The sequence below is a fragment of the Amblyomma mixtum genome, chromosome 2 (genome assembly GCF_055824585.1).
Source record: "Amblyomma mixtum isolate Tamu chromosome 2, ASM5582458v1, whole genome shotgun sequence".
Classification (NCBI taxonomy): Eukaryota; Metazoa; Arthropoda; class Arachnida; order Ixodida; family Ixodidae; genus Amblyomma; species Amblyomma mixtum.
The window spans coordinates 258,241,141-258,256,181 of NC_143013.1; the positions used below are offsets into that span (position 1 = coordinate 258,241,141).

Sequence of the window (15,041 nt, forward strand, 5' to 3'; positions counted from 1 at the left end):
AATGGACGTTACCTGAGCTCATCTTTGACTCGGCTTTCTTGTTTACTCTTTTACCGCTACCAGAACGAACATAGTCCGCCATCACACTGAAATGGGTGTATGCCGTTATACAACGCTAAATTGCTCAGTTAAAGGAGATGCACGATATCGTTTTCAAGCCACCCACGTGCAGGAGCAGTAAAGGGTGTCAGAGCTTTAGTTGCCTCACCGTCGGCAATCATAGGGAACCGGATCTAGTACCTGTATAACGTCGGCTGAGTGGCCGTAGCGTTCGGCTACCACGAATTCATGGGTTCGATCACGGCCGCGCCGGCTACGTTTCGATCGAGGTGAATTGCAGGAACTTACGCTTGCGTACCGAGATTTCGTTACAGGCTAAAACACACCGATTAGGCACCGCGGTGGCTCAGTGGCTATGGTGCACGGCTGCTGATCCGAAAGACGCGGATTCGATCCCGGCCGCGGCGGTCGTATTTCGGTGGACGCGAAATGATAGAGGTCAGTGTCAGTCCGATGTCAGTGCTCGTTAAAGAAGCCTGGGCGCTTGAAATCATTCGGAGCCCTCCACTACGGCGTCCCTCATAGCCTGAGTCCCTTTGGGACGTTAAACCCCCATGAAGCCAAACGAAAACACGCCGATGATCGAAATTAATCCATAGTCTTCCACTACAGGTTCCAATATGTACGTAGTGTTTGTATGGCGCGTAAAAAATTTCTTGATAAATAGTAAGAGCTACGAGTGGGGCCCTGTAATTGCTTCCACTGCATTACGTGCGAGCGGTTGAATATGTGGAATTGTATGACCTCTGTTCGATGCAAAATTACCAATATTGTCACTTCGTATACTTGATTCAGGTTGCATGATCATTCTCATTGCTATAATTTACATTTGTCAAGTAGCTAAGCCAGCTGAAAAAAAGAAAGACAAACTTCTTAATTGAGCTGTCTTCTGAAACCAATCAGTTGAGCGAATGTACTTTGTGATGTTGCATGATTTCGTTTTGAAATCAGCGTAACGACAAATAAATGCTTTTCAGAACGTTAATTACTTCACTTTCGCCGGTCACAGCCAGGAAGGCGGATGCTGTGTTTACCATCTCCATCCATCAAACTTCCCAATTGTGCTACAGCTTATATAGCTGTAGAATACCGACGTTTCCAAGCATCCACTATCGAAAAATGAACTTTTCGTGCCTTTTTGATTATGTGACTCAGTCGCGATACGCCGGCCTTTAAAGGCCTTCGTTATTCTGTGTGCCTAATGAAGTAAAATCCGTATTTTGCCAAGTAAAAGAGCGCTTTGTGGCGTCGTCATTACTGCGTTGTCTATATTTCCCATCATTTACAAAGTATACGTTCTAAGTGCTTAGGCGCTTGTATCTGTCGAGCAGCACGAACCTTTATTTGTCGGCTTAAAGTTATAAGCTAACAGACGGCTCTAACGACGTTGATAATACACCTATGGTTTAGAAACTTGCCAGTTAAACAGGACCTCATCGGCATTCCATCCGCATATCTGACAGATAAAGAAATCTAATATTTCAATGGGGAGTAAGAAGCAAGGGGGATTCCGTATCTGCACCTGAACCAGCTAGGACCTTTTTCCTTTTAGTTCGCGTGTTTAAATCCTGTTCCTCCTGTTTCTTCTGACGCTACTTGCGTTCAGTCACTGCGTGTGCCTGCTGGCGGGCAACATATTCTTAGTTCCAGGTCGGCCCTTGTGTTGTCTCCTCTCCGTTCCCGTGTCCCGTTTTAACCAGTGCGGTCCGCATTAACTAATATGCCGGATATAACCCACCTCAACACTTTGGTCATTGAGGAAGTCGGCGGCGCGTACCCTCTTACCTCGTTTTCTTCGTTTCCTTAAGGATTCGTTTAGCTGCTTCTCACACCTGCGGGTGGTCCAGCGAATTATATACCGCGGCCCTGTGACCTAAGCGCTCTTTCAACCAAATAACGCCAGTTCACGAAGCTCAAAGAGTCGTTTACTGAAGCGCTTGGCTGCGTCTTCTTTCGCTCTATTCACTCCTGCAGAATGAAGCGAGAGAGGGATAGACAGAGGGAGAAAAAAGAAGAGGAGACGATACCCCAAACACACCTGCGGCCGCCATTCATGCCTTCCGGCCGTTATCCCCCAGCGATCGCGAGGCTCCGATGGCGCAAGATGACCCGGCATCGCGAGCGCGTTCTTTCTCACCTTCCGACCAGCCACGGAGTTCATCGCGTTCCGGGAGTGCTCGCCGGACGGCCTTCGGGCGTCTCGGACAATCAAGAGAAGCTCGGCGTAGAGAGAGAGAGAGAGAAGACTTAAAGACGAAGTGTAAGAAGAAGAGTACGAATAGGAAGAAGTAAAGCAGGAGGAGAGGGGAGAAGAAGCGGCGCATGTCATTAGCCGTGGGAAGGCCGACCCGATCTAGCGGCAACGGTCCCTGGCACCGGAACTGTCCAGTTGACCCACCGCCGGGAGGGGATGATTTGCCTGGCGAGGAGGGAGCGTGGTGGGGAGGGGATACGGAGGGGTACGGAGAGGCTGTTGCGAGCGCGCGCACATGGACTAACACCCACCGGAGCAGCAAAATGTGAGGGAGAGGGATGTGTTTGAGAACGAGGCAGAGGAGGAAAGGTCGGTCGTCGAACCCTTCGGCAGTCTGGATGGTGGCGCGCGTATGCGTGCGTGTGTGGACAAGAGTTAGCTCGGCGTGAAAGGCGCGTATCGGCGTGGGATTGACGGTGTGCGCCGTACGCGTGGCGTGCTTACACTACGCCTTGTTCCGTGGGCGAGTCATGGCAAGTGCACGCGTGAAGCTGCGTTTGTACGGGCCAATGTTACGCCGCCCTTCTCGTGCACCTCACATACAAAAAGAACACGTTGGGTAGTGTGTACGCCGTGGGTGTCCGCTTAGGATTAGTGTGCGTACGGTGTGTGAGAAGGCCGAAGTCGTGGGTGGTTTATTGCTTGCGAAAGCTAAGACATTGGCTTTCAGATGACTAGTCGGAGTTCGGGCTTCAGTTGCTGTAATCTAGTGCTGGACAGCGCATGCGTACGACATCTGTTCCATTACTAAATTATCACGGCCTGGAGTTTTGTGATCATTGTAGTGTGGTTTCATATGAACCACCGAATCCTACATATGTCGCAGTGATCCAATAATGTACCACTGCAAACTGTGCATTTTCGGTGCATTAACGTGAAATTGACACTAGTGTGAAGAGAAGTCAGAAAGAAGCCACGTGAATCATAAAGAAATTGTTTCAATAATGTTGAACCAACTTTACCAAGCTTCCATTTTGATGATGCTTGTAAACCGGGGTTACCGTTCTCCATTCCAGCTTGAGGCAAGCTCAAGTTACCCATGTTAAATTGAATTCAGCGCAAAAATACAGACAAGGGACAAAGAGAGACACACTGAGACAACACGAGCGCTCGTGTTGTCTCAGTGTGTCTCTCTTTGTCCCTTGTCTGTATTTTTGCGCTGAATTCAATTTAACATGCTTCACCAACTAGCCCGGCAGCTTGCTCTCCTGATCAAGTTACCCATACTGGTGGTAACCAGTGTATGCGAATAAAGGGCTCATTTACCGCGACGTAAGCAGCTCTATCGCCTCTGCGATTTTTCTTTTCGCCCCCGAAAGATCACGGTCAAGAGCACAGCCCTTTTAAAAGGGTTAAAAATACTCAAACCTTGCCTACGCAAATCTAACAGCGGGTGCATAGAGGGGCACAAGTATCAGAAGGAACACCTCGCTCGAGCCTAAATTAGCTCACTATCTACCGAACTCTGAATGCATTCGCCGCAGAGCAGTGAAAGGGGGGTCACTTTTACTGTCCCAGTTTGCCTATATACTCGAGCTATCTGGCCGTTCCTGCGCAAACTTTACTGTTCAGGAAGAGTTACACACGGAGTTCGAGGACCGATATAAGTACGTACTACGTGCGAACACTGCAAAGTGAACGATGTCCCTCGCTTCGAATTCTTCGACCACTGTCTGGTCCGCGATGACCGAATTTATCGTCCTATAACCCCGCAGCGATGTGTGCGCTGATGCCAGCGACCTTTCTTATTATTTTTTTCCCCTTAAAGTTCTTCGACGCGTAAGCGCTGCACTTCACTTTCCTCGTTCTCAGACTGTCACGTCCGATTTGTACGTGCCGATTCTACACAAGGAATACACCTGTGTACGAAGCGTTCGTGCCTTCAGCGACTTTCCCTTTTGTCTAACACTCGCGTTTCTTACTTTCGTGGCCTTCGTGCCCTGGCCTTGATATTTGGCTCTACACAGAGGTCATCGCTTTCGTTTTCCCTGGAGCGGGAAATTCCTTATAAGGCGCATTTCGTATTCCGCTTTAGTCGCCTCTCGCTCTGTAGGGTGAATTCTACGCCACTGCCGATTCGTCCGCCATAGTAAACTGCGCAAGTGTATCTATAAGCGGTCATTAAACAAGGAGTTGTTTTAGAATTGGATGTTCTTGAGTCATCTTAAAAGCTCCTTTCGTCTTCAGCTTCCTTCATGGACCGAAACAATTATTTCATTTCTTATGACATCATTGCTTTACCGATCCGTTTTTCTTTCTTTATTTGGGGGGGGGGGAGGGGGGGTTACATGGAGTTTGCGAATGTGCGGCCTCACCAGTTAATATCACGTGTCTGTCCACGTAGACTTCACGATCCCAATCATCAACACTACCATTGGCGCAGACTCAGTGGGCGAACTCATAAGAGAATCTGCGTTGGTTTGCTTTTTCAGTTTTCAAATCATTTTCGTCTCCACAGTTTACCACCATCCATAAGGCTGTAGAAACACGTCACCTTTACTGCACTGTGCACTTGGTTGTTTCGTAGCCCAAAAACAGAGCGACAAGAACAGATAGTTCTGATTTACTTCTGGTCTACTATTTGGTAAACTTCTGTGCTTACTTTCATCGCTTGAGAGCAAGACTAATTAAAATGCTTACATGACTATATTCTTACCACATTATATTATATTACGTTAGATCACATTACGTCGCACAGAGAAAGAAAGAGTGCAGATCGAAAGGCGGGGAAGGTCAATCAACAGAATGTACCGGTTAGCTAAGCTGCACTTAAGAAAAGGAAAGGGCATATAAAGGGAGGGCGGAGGGTGGCTGGGATAAAGTTTATACTGCAATTACAGTTATCGTTAAGAAGGTTGCCGACTTGGCTGCAGCAGGCTGAAGGTGTTTTGTTTCTCGGTGTATGAACGTCGTATGTGTCGCATCAACACTGTCACGATAAAGAACTTACTCGAATGCTGATAACGTAAGTAAAGTGTGTTGTAATGCGCTTCTTGAAGAAACATTTCTTACACCAACAGTTTCGGACGGTGGAATGTCCGTCGATCAGGGTAAGATGTTTGGGGAAGTCATCAATTTACCCTGATGAAGGACGGTCCACCGTCCGAAACCGTTGGTATAGTAAACGTCTTTTCAAGAAGGGCATTTGAACTGTTTATATATATATATATATATATATATATATATATATATATATATATATATATATATATATATATAGTAGTTGCAGGAGGTCTTGTCGTTCAATGGGCCAGGAAGACTTGTAGAAGAAGGGGTCACAACCTTGCAATTATCTTAATTTAATACCGACAGTTTCGGACGGAGGACCGTCCTTCCTCAGGGTATACACAAGAATATATATATATATATATATATAAATCTTGGTCGCGAACAAATTTATATCGCCGTTTCTAACAGCACGTTGCCATTGGTCTTGAAATTTTGCCTTTCACGCGATGAATTTGCCACTAGGCAAGCCGTATCGTCGAATCTTCTGTGATGTTGTATTTGAGAATTCAGTGGACTCGGAGAAAACATCAGCGCATTGCCACGTGCTACCCTTACCCACTTTTCGCTGTTCCCTTTCACGCTGAAGGCATGCTGCGCAAACAAATATCTTCAGCCTCACAAGCTTCCCATGGCGACTTATTCACGCAAGCCTACGAGAGGCATACGAAGTTTCCACGGTAACTTCGACGTGCTTTAAGTTGGCTCAGACTACCGTACAGCTTACAACGATCCCGTTTGTTCTGAGCCGGAATTTCGCAGTGGTACGGGTGCTGCAAAGATGGCGTCTTTAGATAACGCTCTTTGTATACTTCGTTTCTCTAGTCCCTCTTCTAGTCTACTTCTTTCACTTATCTGCTTGATGACAGTCATCCCGACGATACGCTTCTTCAGCGTAGGCACCTCTTAGGAAAACAAGTGCCCGAGCTAATAAACACGGCGCACTTCCTCCAAGAAATTAATAACTTTATCAATTTATCTCAGACGTCGGAGCCTTCACACTCGAAACGTTTTGATGGCGCCCCGCTTTGATACGGACCATCGGCATAGGCAGCATCAACAACACCTGTCTCCGATAAACCGGATTCCCGTTTATATACTCCGCGCTAAAAGGGAAGCGGCTTGGAACGGAAACAAAGCAAAAAATTCGTAGAGAAAGCACAGCTTGCGTCCGTCCCACGTAAGAAGAGTTGGTTGCACTCATACAACGCGAAGAACGCGGTAGAGGGGGGGGGGGGGGGGGGGGGGGGGGGAGACACCTCCTTGGCGGCTCACCACACGTATAAAGGAGCCCTACAAAGCCAGCGCTTATATATAACTGGGGCACGGAGGCGAGAGGGAGAGAGAAATGTTCACGGGGGAAGGACGCAGCGCTGAGATTACGCCTCTTAAAAAGCAGAGACGCAGCGACGAAAAGCAGACAACAATCCCCCGTAGCAGCCGGGTGCAGCTATCGTGTTTTTCTCTTTTGTTTATGTTTTCTTTCCTCCTTTCATGCCTATAGATGCGGCTGAACCGTTTTTGCAGCTCGTTCCTCTTAGATAACGCCTGCCGGCAGCCTACCCGGAGCGAGTGTCGGCTCTCTGGGAAGAGAATAGAGGCATCTTTCACTGGGGACTCCTTTCTTCTTTATGGCCGCTTTATTCTATTTTATTTTTGTATTTGAATCATGCGCTCGGATTTGCCCGGTCAGCGCCCACCACAGAACGGTGAGAACAGGTTTGAAGGGTTCGACGATAACCACGCGACGGACGGTGTTCCCGAAAACTCGACGCTCTGCGTTCCGTATACGAAACAGTGTCTGCAGCGAAATAGCCCATCGCGCTCGAGTTATACGAATGCAGGCCGTTGTTAATATAGCAATGAAACTTTGCGCGACGAGAACAATGCTCTGTTATCTGGTCACGGCGTCCAAATGGAGCCGTGATCAAGCGAGACAGGCTCGAGTAATGGCGTCCCGTCGTTAATCATTCACTTGCCGTGTAAAGAACGTGAGGCGCATCAAGGAACATACATCTTCATCGCCGCTATAAAAACATTCACGATCAAACTTCTCAGCAATCCGCTGGTATATATATATAGCGAGGTCGTATAAGTGTACTCTCACGGTTTGCGCGCACGCGTTATGACTATAGGCGCTAAACGTTTGCGAGCCCGTTCGCGTGTCTTCATCGCGTGCGTTCCATTATAGAGACTGCCGTATTGTTCCATCCATACGGCCTCCGTCTCTCCGCTCATGTGCACATACTTCGAAAGCAATCAGCCCGTGCGACTTGTTACGACGTTACAAAAGTGACTTTTATCTCGCGGTGCACGGAGCAAAACGGCGTTGTTTCACTACGCATAAGCCACCCCCCCCCCCCCCCCCCCCCCCCGTTTATTTTTCTTTTTTTTTGCCCTCTTGCCTTCACAGCCAGTAAAACAACTCTCCCTTCTTTCCGCACGACACGAGCGCGGCACGATTGTAGCTCCTCACGTGACGCGATGAAGAGAGGGAGGTAGACTTGGAGGTCGCGGGACCTCCGGACCTCCGTGCAGCCGTCGGGGCACAGCTGAGTCTGTCATCATTATTCTTTTCGACGCCGCCGCCATCGAAGCAGCTGTCGAGGTGCGCATCGTGACTAGCGTGCGTCCTATGAGCTGCCAGACGGCGACGAGACGCCGCTGTGTCTCGACGAGAGGTTCCCCCCGAGCCTACAGCGTTGACCCCAAAGGGCGTCCGTATAAGTCCTAGTCAGCTGGTCGAACGTGTAAAGAGGATTACCGTGTCCGCATGGGCGGTCGCGTTCGAACAAGGCTTTGACTCTGGTGCCTCCTGCGCTCTTTGTAGGTCGGAGTGAACGTTGTAGCAGAACGACGAACACGAGATAATGCCAAGAAAGCCCGCCTTGCAGCACTGACGAATGCGACGGATAATACAAGCGCTGCATTTCGAACACAAGTTCGACAGTTCGAACGTTGTCTTAGTGCGGCCGCATTTCAGTGGCGGCGACATGCGGAAAAGCCCTCGTTAACCAATGCCGAAATTTTGGCGAGTTGGTTGATTCACAGATGAATTTAGCGACGGACTGAAGGGAATACACGGACGGCTGCTACTAATGATAGCTAATGGTAGTGCCTGCCCGTATCTTCCGGTTTGTCCTTCGTGTGTCCTTCGCGCTAGAATTCACCATGAAATAGCCCCTATACCGAGATAGTGGCATGAATTCATCGCAATTCGTATGTAAATAAATGATTAATAAAAACCTATGTAGTCGAAGCGAACCCGAAGCCATCGACTATGGCTTCTCTCATTGGCCGCAGTTTTTGGAGGTAAAGATCATTTAGAAATTAACGGATTGTCATTACTAATCCCTGTGAATTTTCCTTCCTTCCTCTGTAGCCGCATTCACATGAATGCGGCCGAACTCGATTCGAGGCCACTTTTCGAGTGAAAGAGCAGGTTTTCAGAAGGAAAGGCGTGACTCGTCCCATATTCTCTTCCTCAACGTTTTTGCACTTTCCCTCAAAAAATGGGCTGGAGTCGACTTTCGTCGCATTCACGTAAACGTCTTTTGTGTGCCGATACGACAGGAGCCGTTACTGCCCAGCAAGTAAAACTCACGGATTAAGCGGAAGAAAACTGGCGGAGTTTTTCCTACTCCGCGTAAACGAGAAGTACAACACTGTACAGCCGTGCTCACTTCAGTGCTCGCGCGTAGTCACTCAAACCTGACACGCAGATGTGTTCTCTCGGCCTTCTCTTCCTGTTCGTTTTTCCACTATTGGACAACTTGACGTCACTGTGATTCGCTTTCATCGACTGGGAGTCGGTCTGTGGTCTTATACATGAGACGTCGTATCCACCGTCGCAATTCAGTGCCGTTTACGAGGCCGGGTTTGCAGCATAAAATTTTGTGAAAACCCACAGCTTCTAACACTCAGCATGGCAGTCACGAAACTTACGGACTGATATGTAGAAGGGTGACATCTCACACAATTCTACTCATCACCGCCCATATTGCATCGCAAGTCTCGTGATTGAGATATGAGCCACCAATCTGGACGGAAAAATCGGGTGTCCTTTAGCAGTGCAGATTTGAAGATAATGTAAAACCATTCTAGGTAGTTTACGAAAAAATTGGTTTCTGTACTGAAACTACACTCCCAAACTGACAAGGGTTACCGCGACGTGTTTGAGAAAGCTATAGCCGGATACAATTCAAGACCAATGAGGCTTCTAAAAAGGTCCTCCACCCTCTAAACAGAAAGCAGTACAAAAGGGGTAAGATGTCTTCTAGCACACTCCTTTTTATTAAAGGGGTTGTGCTAGAGGATAGCTGACACCCTTTTTACTCTCATATTGGTGTATTCGTGTTTAGAGTGGTGTCGTCGATCAGTTGTCACGACATGTTCGTTAATCCCTTTACACCTGCTAACAAGGCTCCCCAGGTTTCAGACAGGTACAAGAGGATTAACCTCACTGTCATGACAATCGGTAGATTCCACTGGCTGTAGGGCCTCCTATGAGAGGCATTTTCCCCATCGTTCTTGATCTCTGTCCAACTATACATATCGCCGTCAAACGGCAACCATAACCGTTCGCACACGCTGTCCACAGTATTCGCTGTTGTGGCTCTGCATACCTGCTCTCGCATTGTTCTTCATGGCGTGCTCTAGGTCGCTGAAGCCCAGCCAACGCTCTTGAAGGTATACAAAGGATATCCCAGGACAGGCGTTGAGGTGTCTTTCAAATTGGTGATGGCTGCCCGACGGACCGTGCATCCGTGACCTAACTGTGCACAGCCCTCGTCGACCAGACATCCATCAGATCTATTTAACACTGCATGACAATGGCTCAAAGCGCAGTTTCGTATCAAAGTCATCGTCGATCGCAAACGTGGCCGTGATCGCCGTACAATCGTTCTATTTTCCGCATCACCTCGAAGCCTCTCTAACGTACCGCGGCTCTTGTTAAAAAGTTCGGATGCTCTGGCCGCATGGGCAAGCAATTTCACGGTAGACGAAGCGCAAGTGTACCGTATAGAGCGAGCCAAAACTGAAGAAAGGAAACCGGTGTCCCTCTCTTCATCTTCTTTTTATTCTGCCGTCTGATCAAAAGGCGTGAACCGACAAAGGTGCTGCGTCTATGGAGCACGTATACCCAGGCATCAACCGTGCGTGTCGACGGCGTTGCACTGTTAGTTTGCTCTCGACAAGCCTAACGTATCGCAGTTCTACCCTGCCGGAGTGAGGGCATCACACTCGAGGACCGTATCTTGGGCGAGACGTTCTGGTTTTCTTTTGGAAACGAAAAAAAAAAAAGCACTAACGCCGATATCGAGGGCATAAAAGAGGAGGTCTGGCTAACTAGAATCTGTGAGCTAACTCAGATCTCTCCCTACGTGACCGCGCTACAGACTGCCTCTATCTCTTCTCGCTTTTGCCTTGCACCGCTCTCCAGGTTATGTTTAGATATCGCCTTTCATTCTGGCGGTGGCTGTCACGTCTGTACAGAGCCACCGACCAAGTGCAAGCAAATGTTTAATTTGGATGAACAGAGTGGATGAATTAATTAATGAATGAATTGGAAAGGCTGGAAGAGAAAAAAAACAAGTAATGGTTGGAAGAAAGTAATATGTATGTACTAAAAGGAAGCCCTATTACGCTGTGTGCTAACTTGTGGCATTTTTCACATACGCGGGTGGTGTGTTTCGTTCGTTGATAAAAGAGCATTCGGGAACTCGGTGTGAGCGGTCGATACCAGTTGCTGGGTCATCGTATGCGAATGCAATTATGATGAAGTTGTACGTGTTACCTTGCTTGCTGAACCATTCGCCTTCTGACAGTGACAGCGCATGCGTACGTAGAAGTGCGTCGGGTATAACGATTCTATAGTGACTTCGTGCTCCTTACATGGATCACCTTACGTGATCTACATTGACAGTTTTCTCGACCGGACATTATATTTGCTTAGGGAGTGATAAATGGAATGATTTCCGGTCGCAATTTTCGCCGTATCATCTCCTTCCTCGTATACTGACATTCCGAATCAAGCAGCCATTTCTTCGAACGAGTATTTTGCGGGAAAAAAAATGCGACTATGTTTTGCCCGAAAAACCAGACAGAAGCTAATTTTTTGCGGGAGGTCATATCTCGAGTGAAAGTGGCGAACCAGGGGGGGTCTTGCTCAAAGCTGGCCCGTCTATATCCAGCTCTAAAAACCTGTTATAAAGGGTTAGAAAGCAAAAGTCGATGTCTATCGCTTATTTCGCCGCTCAGCCAAGGAAAGAATCACCAGGAAGAACACCAAGCGGCCATCGTCCTTTGCATTTTCTGTTATTATTTCGAACGAGACCGAACACGAATATGAAAACTACGTCTCAATGCGCAGACCGGCCAGCAGGAGAGGACAACCCTTCCTTCGTAAGCCTCTAGTCTTTCGTTCCGCAAACTGACCGCGTCTTCCTTCCTTGCCGAAATGCGTGTTCGCCTATTCGGTTCTCCCTCTCCCCGCTTGGCCTTCCATATTCCTTACCCTCTCCCCCCGCTGCGACGGCTTATTCTTTCACGTCTGTAGATTTCGCCGTGTCCTCTACTGATACTCCTATAGAACTGCGCCCACCGTGTGTGCTCGCACTGCAGCGATTCGGCCGCCGTCTCGTCTCCGTATCAGCCTTTGATCTTCGGGGCGTCTTTCCTTTCCCGCTCGCCCCGCGGCCTCTCCCGCCACCTCGATCTTTGCGACGACCGCGTCTCCGTATTCGGGTAGTCAAACTTTGCGGAGTTTCGGAGAACGGCTGCGCCTCTGCTATATGTGACACGCCGTCTACGTCCGTCCACTCTTGTACGTATGTGTCTTCCGTAACCTATTTAGCCCTTCTTGAGAAGATTGAGCATATTTGCAGTTAATATTTCCGTTGTAATTTGGGACGAATAGCTCACGCTCAGCAGCCGAGTAGAAACTGCCCTCCGTATATGAACGCGCTCATGATTCGCTCGCCGCTGTGTGGCCGCTAGAGTTCTCACTTCATCTTGGTCTCTGTCTTGGCAATGCTAATAACCTTTAGCTCGTCAACCGGATGCTTTGTTATTGTGCTCCTCAAGGTCATTGATTTATAAGAAAAATTTAGCGTGCAACTCTGGCGCGAAGCCGTATTGCTTCGAAATTTAATATATACCGCCTCTCTCGCGCCGCTGTGGTTTATAGCCTGGAAACGAGCTTTTGACGAGAGACTGCATCGCGGAGGCCAGTAGTCGGCTCTGATATGCTAATTTCGTTTGCTTTCTTTTTCTGTTTCTTTTTCTTATTTCTTTCTTACGAATGCGTACTGAAAGCTTATTTCCCTCAGTTACAGATTTAGCAATGAGCAAATCAAGTCGGCGAGTCGCGGAGGTTTGTACGGATGCCCGATGCTACTGGGCGACACCTAGAAAACTGAATTCCTCTGCTACTGTTCATCTCTCTGTAGAAGCGGATGTTTTCTCTCCGAGCTTATTATCTTAGTGTTATCTTCATCCCCTCGATATTATCACGTTCGCTTTCCCGATGGTGGCACTGAATTATTACTAGCAGAAGAAACGTCGTCATTCCACTACGCGTAGCGCCTGTTGACGCATAGTTGGACTCGAATTTTGTTTGTCATGATATTGCACTTTTTTTTCAGCGGGTCCCTGTACACAAAGTGATTTACACGACATAAAATTAGTGCCCTGAGACGACGCCTGCAGGCATACACTGGGCCTTCGTCCATATAGCTGCTCAAGTGCCTGTAGGTTTATGTTGGCGCCCACCGTCTTTGAATATACGCAGGCTTGTGCGTTTTGGAACTAGACTTCAGTGTGAGTGTTCGCGTTCGTGTTCGTTCGGGGCAAGGTGGGGAGAAGAAGGTGCGGAGTGTTGGCTAGTTTTTTTTTTTTCGTTTTTAGTTTTTGTAGAGAATGAATAGACGGAATATATCATCGGGCTTTTTGTTTTACTTCAAGAACTTGGGGAATATCGGTGTCTGGCCTATACTATTCGGTGTCCTTGTTTACGATTTACCCGCATCCTGGCATTCGACTATTTAAGGCAAAAAAAAAAGTTATATAATCGGAGTTAGTTCTGGCGTATATGCAGATGGGATTCATACTTAGAAATTATGAGAAAGTAATTTTGAAACGTGTAAATCAGACCAATGGTTGTTTTTCTGAATCGTCGCGTGAAGCCGTTGATAGAGAAAACACCTTCAGCGACTTCTGGTCGCCCAGGCGGTCGACATGCTCGGCCTGTAAATTATAGCCGAATAAAAGTCTTCTACTACTACTACTACTACTACTACTACTACTACTACTACTACTACTACTACTACTACTACTACTACTGCGACTACATATTGAGTCATTAAAGGCTGTGTCTTTCAGGCTTGCGGTAGTTGTTGGCGGTGGGTGAACACAACATCAGCATTTCAGTTGAAAAAGTCAAAGATTTAAAAAAAATGTAGCAGAAAAATTCACTACATATACTCTTTGCTAACAGTATAAAGCCCAAGCGGTATGTTCCTAAGCGGAGTAGGGAGAGACTCCGTAGGCACCCAGGAAAACGCAATTGGCTTCGGTGGTGTGAACATTAGAGTTCCTCACAGCTCTACGAAATTTAAAACGCTGATAATTCAAAACGAACATTGCAATGTCCAGAAGCAGAGCCGCCGGTCTGCATATTCCTAACAAAAGTTGTACAAAGTCTATACTCAAGTGCCCCGGTTCTCAAAGCAATTCTTCAGCTCTATATTGTAAATAGGCGTTAAAGGTCATACGAGATGTATAAGGTTGACCACCACTCCGGTACCCACTCTTGTTGCGACCGGCACAGTTGCTTGTGCCCCTCGAAACCAACTCCTCCCCCTCTTTCCCCGCAGCCCCCGAGCGGCGGCGGTCCTCGGACGAGTTCGTGGTCGTGTCGTCATCGTCGTCGGACGCCGCGTCTGCGGGCGCCAGTTCTACGGAGGACGAGAAGCCAAGCTTCCTCAACGTCCAACTTCGGCACGTGGAGAAGGCCTCGCCGCTCAACGTGGTCTTCCAGACGCGCGGAGGGCTAGGCGGGGCCGCGCCAGCCACGGCGGCGGCGGCAGAGCCGGCGGCCCCCCGCTCCGCATCACCCACACTCACGTGGAAGAGCCACCGAGAGGACACCGTCGCCCCCGGCACACCGTCGCCAGCCAGGCTGGCCGCCGCGTCGCCCAGGGACAGGGCGGCCGGCGGCGCCGGCAGAACGAGGGTGCGTTCAAGCTGTGTGTATGTCACGAAGTGGGAGCACGCCCTCAATGGGCTCCACACTCTTTGTTACCAATTCTAGGGGAGGAGAGACAAACACCTCCACCCAGAATTGGTATCAGAGAGTGTGGAACCCATTGAGGGCGTGCTCCCACTTCATGACAAACTGGCGTCCGCGACAGGACCCTGTGCTAACCCCGACTGTCTCTGACCGCGAGACAACGACACAGCCGTATACGTGCTTTTTGAGTTTGATTGCCGGTGTGAAACAAGGTGGCAGAAGCCGAACGCTTAGTCGCACTCCGTAAGGAGTTGGGTTTGGAGGGAGCAGAGCTTCACCAGTTCCTGAGGGAAGAGAGTAGGGAGTCCATTGGAGGCGTGCTCCTACTTCGTGACAGTGTATCTTGTCGCTTTTAAATGCACAGAGAAATGGCAAGGCAAGGAAGGTGACCAAAGATTAATACACTTCTGAGCACAACGTCTTGCGCAT

At 48.6% G+C, this 15,041-nt stretch overlaps 1 protein-coding gene across 1 annotated transcript in view; it reads left to right on the forward strand.

Moving 5' to 3' along the window:
- LOC149363674 (uncharacterized) overlaps positions 1 to 15,041 on the forward strand; it is a 139,481-nt gene that overhangs the window by 105,691 nt on the left and 18,749 nt on the right. Inside the window, exon 7 of the mRNA XM_089573647.1 lies at positions 14,197 to 14,555. Coding sequence (XP_089429773.1) covers positions 14,197 to 14,555 — 359 coding nt within the window. The remainder of the gene's footprint in view (positions 1 to 14,196; positions 14,556 to 15,041) is intronic.